Source organism: Lagenorhynchus albirostris, chromosome 7, assembly GCF_949774975.1.
Source record: "Lagenorhynchus albirostris chromosome 7, mLagAlb1.1, whole genome shotgun sequence".
NCBI classification, from domain to species: Eukaryota; Metazoa; Chordata; class Mammalia; order Artiodactyla; family Delphinidae; genus Lagenorhynchus; species Lagenorhynchus albirostris.
Genome location: NC_083101.1, coordinates 3,954,839 through 3,960,499, shown reverse-complemented (window position 1 = coordinate 3,960,499; position 5,661 = coordinate 3,954,839). Strand labels below are relative to the sequence as shown.

Sequence of the window (5,661 nt, the reverse complement as noted above, 5' to 3'; positions counted from 1 at the left end):
CTTCTGGTTTGCCAGCAATCCTTGTCTTGAAGCCGCATCCCTCCAAATCTCTGCCCCCATCTCCACGTGGCCCTTCTTCCTGCACGTGTCTGTGTCTGTGTGTCCAAGTTCCCTTCTTCTTATAAAGACACTTGTCACATTGGATTTAGGGTTTCTCTGCACCTAGCGTGACATCACCTTAACTTGATTCCATCTGCAAAGACCCTATTTTCAAATAAGGTCACATTCACAGATTCTGGGTGGATGTGAACTTTGGGGGACAGTATTCAAACCAGGACAGTGGATTTTGATTTTAGGAGGAGGTCCTAAAATATAGAGGAGTATCGTCCTCCCGTCCTTCCTAAACTTTCTCGTCTTCTCCCCCTATAGGTGTGGGGCACCCGGTGACGATGCCACGCTCCTTCCTGGTGAAGAGTAAGAAGGCTCACACCTACCACCAGCCTCGTGCCCAGGAGGATGGGCTCCTCTGGCCTCCCGCCCTTGGTCCTGGTGAGTCATAGCCCAGGCTGGCCTTCTGCTGTACCCGCCAGGACTCCCTGCCCATGTGATGGGGCTGCAGCAGCATCCCACCGGAAGCAGCTGCTCTTCCAAGTCCGGAAACAGGAGGAGTTCAGTAAATGTGGGTTGAATGAATGAATAAATGCACCTATCTCTTCTCACCCCATGGGGGTGATGAGAGCATCCCGATTGACGCTGTCCTCAGCAACTGACGTGTGACTCGTAGTCAGAAGGCTGATCTAGGGCAGAGGGTGGGTGCTCAGAAAGATGGAGACTGGTCCGAGAGCTCTCCTCGGTGGGGGGGAGGGGGGAGGGGAGAGAAGGGGGAGGGGAGGGGGAGGGGAGGGGGAGGGGAGGGGGAGGGCGGGGGTCTCCTCCTGGCCTCCATGCTGCTCCCACCATCCTGGGAAGAACCAGGGGCGGCAGCAGTGGTCTCTCTCTGGTGCCCCTCCTTCCCCCAGTCCCTCCGGACTTCCCAGAGCTGAAGTCTGACGGTCTTGTCTCCCCACAGTGGCCAGGGACCAGGTCCTGAGCACCAACCCTGTCCTCAGCACCCTGTTCCCAAACCAGTGCCTGGACTGGACTGACCTCAAACGGGAGCCGGAGCTGGAGCTGGACCAGAGCTTGATGACCAGGATGGCCTCCGCCCCAGGTACCCAGCAGGGGACCCCCGCCACTCCCCAGCGGGTGCAAGGGGAATGGAGGATGGATGGGCCTGTGGAAGTGGGGCCCCTCGGAGTTGTGGAGTCAGGGAGGATCGACAGTGCAGGCTCTCAGGCTTCTGCTTGAATCCCTCCAGGACGGAGAGTTCATTCCCACATGAGAGCTTCTGTGTGGTGGGGCAGAGGAAGCAGCTGGACAGGCCCACGTAGTGGGTGCGGTGGGCACTCTGCAGGGGTTGGGGCACATTTCTGGACTGAAAAGTCAAGGAGCCACAGTGAGGACCCAGACCCCCCCCAGTAAATAATCGGGGCTACACACCAAAGCCTCAGCATGAGGTCACAGTGGAGGGTGGCGGGGAGTGGGTGCCCTGCTTTTAACGTCACCACTAGGTATATGTCCCACTCTCCACAGAGGGGCCTGCTGTGACGTCCCGACCCCAGGATGAGGGCTCGCCATCCTCCGACTCACCCCCGTTCTACAAGCCCAGATTCTCCTGGGATGCCCTGGCTTCACCCTACGGGCACAGCTACCAGCAGGCCCCCTCCACCATGCAGTCTGCCTTCCTGGAGCGCTCCGTCAGCCTGTACGGCAGCCCCCTGGTGCCCAGCACTGAGCCGCCCTTGGACTTTAGCCTCCACTACTCCCCGGGCTTGGACGCATACCACTGCATCAAGTGCAGCAAGGTGGGTGGCCGGGATGCGGGTGGGCTCTCGGGTCCTGCTTGCATCGCCTCTCCAGCACCCTGGCAGCTGCGAGTGCTCAGAGCTGGGTGCCCCCTGTGATGTGACTCTTGGGTCCTCTGGTGGGATCAAGGACTCACAACATTCGCCCTCATCACCGTTCATTGAGCCCTGACCATGTGCTCATCCCTGTGCTAAGCATTTGACATGCATGAGCCCCGGGAGGTGGACGGAGGGCTAAGGTTCAGAGACGTTGAGTCACTTGCCCAATGGCACGCAGCAAGTAGATATCACAACCAGCATTCAAACCTGGCTCTGCCCAACTCCCACTTTTTAACCGCCATTCAGCCTCCAGATAGGGCCAGGAGGGGCCTTCCAGATCCCCCCTCCCAGACTCCATTCTATAGACAGGAAAGCCAGCCGCAGAGAGGGAAAGGGACCTTCCCAGGACACACAGCACATGGCAGCAGAATCGGCAATCCAGTGTTCCTTTTCCTGTACACCCACCTGTGGCTTAGCTGGGTGCAGAGGTGGGACCCTGGCCCTCTCCCTCTCTGCACCCCCGGGGCCTCATGCTCTGCCCCTCCTGCAGGTGTTCTCCACCCCACATGGGCTCGAGGTGCACGTCCGCCGCTCCCACAGTGGGACCCGGCCCTTCGCCTGCAACGTCTGCGGCAAAACCTTCGGCCATGCAGTGAGCCTGGAGCAGCACACGCACGTCCACTCCCAGGTGGGCAGCTGGCTGAGCACAGCACCCTCACTTCCCACCCCTGCTCTGTGCTCCCCCCAGGAAGCCTAGGAGGCATCGGTGGGTCTCTCTCTGTGCCCCTGAAGGTGACAGATTGGGGGGCCCTCATTATCTGCCGCCCTGATCTGGGTCTCCGTCACCCGCCCTTAACACATTTGAGTCCCTGATGGACCAAGCTGGCTTCATGTACGGTTGGAAGCGGCTAGGAGCTCAGGTGGGATTTCGGGGGCAGCGAGATGTCTGGGATGCTGAGGAATGACCCCACCTCCTGGGTGGTCAGGACAGGTTTCTCACCTCTGAGACCCTTGACTCTTAGAATCTTGAAATCAGGCTTAAATGTTCATCTCATCCCACTTAGCCCTACCTGATGCCGAAATCCCTTCCTCAGAATCCCATTCCAGGGAAAGCACCTGACACTGACCTGAGTTGCTAACACCTGGGTAGATATAAAAGCTCAGGTGGGAAACGCAGGAAAAGGTGGTTAGAATGTGCCACATGCCAGTTGCCAGCTCAGTTCCCGACCTCCAATCCTCCCAACGATCCTTTGAGGTCACTACCCATAACGATCCAATGTACAGATGGGGAAACTGAGTCCCAGGGAGGTTAAATGACTTGCCAAAGGTCACGTGGCGAGTAAGAGGCAGAAGCCAGAATTGGGCCCCAATAATTCAGCCGCTTAAACAAACCACAAGGGGAAATCCCCTAATAGGAGGCCACTCAGGGGCCAGGCCTCGGCCCCTCCTAGGAGGCAGGAATGGGGGTCCCTGGTTCCTGCTCCTCCAGGCCCCATCCTCGAGGCCACCCCAATGGAGTGTCCTGTTCCTCAGGGGATCCCGGCCGGGTCCAGTCCCGCGCCCAGCCTGGCAGTCCCGGGTCGCGAGGCCCCACCTGCGCCTGACCCCCCGGGGCCTCGTTTCCTCCGGCAGGGGCGCAGCTTCGAGTGCCGGATGTGCGGCAAGGCCTTCAAGCGCTCGTCCACCCTGTCCACCCATCTGCTCATCCACTCGGACACGCGGCCCTACCCCTGCCAGTTCTGCGGCAAACGCTTCCACCAGAAGTCGGACATGAAGAAGCACACCTACATCCACACCGGTGAGGCCGCGGCCCGCGCTCTGCCCCAGCAGAGCTCCTCCCCGGCCTGGGTCCGCCGACCCTCCCCCCACCCCGCCCCCACCAAGCCCCCCACCCCAGGGCCCAGACAGAGCCTGCGGGCACCCAACCTTTCACTGTTAAAAGGTGCGGGCTTTAGGCCCCGGGTGGGGAGGGATGGGGGTGTCAGGTTACACAGGGGAGGCCACCCCACTCCAACAGGAGGGCGGGGTACGCTGTGTTACTTACTGCATAGAAAAAGTACTGGAAGGAAATAGCAAAATGTCGACACTGATAATCTGTGTGTAGAAGTGAGACCAGCAGGTGAATTTCTCCTTCGTTCATCATTCCTTCATTCGCTCATTCCTCCAGCCATTCATTCCTTCATTCCCACATTCATTCATTTCCCATTTGGTCATTCATTCAGTCATGCTGCTACTCACCCTTTTGGTCCCCCACTCATTCACCCATTCCTCGTTTGGTCACTCATTCATCATCCCTCCAACCATTCATTCATCCTCATTCATTCCTCCATTCCTTCATTCCTCCATTCATTCATTCCCCACTCTGTCATTCAGTCATTCATTCCTCCATCCATTCATTTGTTCCCCCATTTGGTCACTTTTTCCTTCGTCCTTCCAGCCATTCATTTATCCATTTCCCCATTCATTCTTTCCCCATTCGGTCATCCATTCACTCATTCTTCCAACCATTCATTCATCCCTCCATTCATTCATTCATTCATTCCCCATTCATTCATTCCTCAGCTGTTAGCCAGTGCCTCTTTTGTGCAGGGTCCTGTACCAGGTGCTGGGCTTCATTGATAAACAAGGTGGACCCAGTCCCTGCCTTAAAACTGGGGTACAATTGGCCGAGGGGTTGGGTGGTCAGAGTTGTATTTTTCTTGTCTCCCTTTTCTAATTATTTTCTAAAGTGAACGTGCGATAAAACATAATAAAATTCCAGAGAACAACTGCAGGGCATTGGGGCAGCAGGTCTGGTCCAAACGGCCCTGACCCTGTCCTTGCCGCCCCGCAGGTGAGAAGCCACACAAGTGCCAGGTGTGTGGGAAGGCTTTCAGCCAGAGCTCCAACCTCATCACTCACAGCCGGAAGCACACGGGCTTCAAGCCCTTCAGCTGTGAGCTGTGCACCAAAGGCTTCCAGCGTAAAGTGGACCTGCGGCGGCACCGCGAGAGCCAGCACAACCTCAAGTGAGGCTGTCCCCGCTCCCAGCTCCTGACCGGCCTGCCCCAAGATCTTGTCACCTGGAGGGAGGCCAGCCTCACACACCCAGATCCCCAGTCTCCTGGAGGCAGCACTGGACCGGACTCGTCAAGCTTGTTTTGAGACTCACGAAATTGCTGTGTGACCTCGGGCAAGTCACTTTCCCTCTCTGGACCAACAATTCTCCTGCTGCAAAGTGTGGCAGCTGGATCTTTTCTGAGCTGATGTCGTCTACAGGTCTAAGGGCTCGGTGCCTTCCCCCCGGGGCAGAGCCCAGGAGGCCAGAGTAGCCCCAGGTGCACTGCGATGCCAAGAACAGACCAGAGCTGGGACCCACAGAGAAATCCTCCCCCTGCCTGCTGCTCACGGGGATCTGGTCAGCTCGGTTTTCAGCAGGCCCCTTTCTGGCTGCCGTGGGTGGTCAGAGCTGTCTCCTGCCCCAGTCGGAGACCTAGAACCCCTCTGCTTCAGCCAGCGTGCTGGCTGTTCCCCACTCCTGACGGGCGCTCAGGCCACGGGGGTTCTAGTTCTGCGGTCAGACCACGGGGAAACCAGCAGTTACTGCTGTCAAAAGCCTGTTCCTCTCAACAGCTGTAAATAAAAGACACAGATTTACTTACATATCGCCACCATTTTTTAAACGTGTACCGGGTGCAAGCTAGTGCCTGAGGCTCTGGGGAGGGATGGTGGGAAGGCTTGAAAGGCATAGAAAGCTCCGGAGTCGCTCGCAGACACATCGGGGGACCAAACTGATGAA

At 57.8% G+C, this 5,661-nt stretch overlaps 1 protein-coding gene across 3 annotated transcripts; it reads left to right on the top strand.

Annotated features, from left to right (window-relative positions):
• The first annotated feature begins 389 nt into the window (after positions 1 to 389).
• Positions 390 to 4,895, top strand: GFI1B (growth factor independent 1B transcriptional repressor). Of its 3 annotated transcripts, none has more exons than XM_060153275.1 (6): positions 390 to 489; positions 1,010 to 1,150; positions 1,573 to 1,844; positions 2,434 to 2,571; positions 3,516 to 3,681; positions 4,717 to 4,895. In XM_060153275.1, exons 1-6 carry the CDS (start codon positions 390 to 392, stop codon positions 4,893 to 4,895), a joined length of 996 nt encoding a protein of 331 aa, XP_060009258.1. The 3 variants fall into 3 exon arrangements, with proteins under 3 accessions (XP_060009258.1, XP_060009257.1, XP_060009259.1); XM_060153274.1 differs by having other exon boundaries at positions 3,417 to 3,681; XM_060153276.1 differs by lacking the exon at positions 2,434 to 2,571.
• Positions 4,896 to 5,661: the final 766 nt, after the last annotated feature.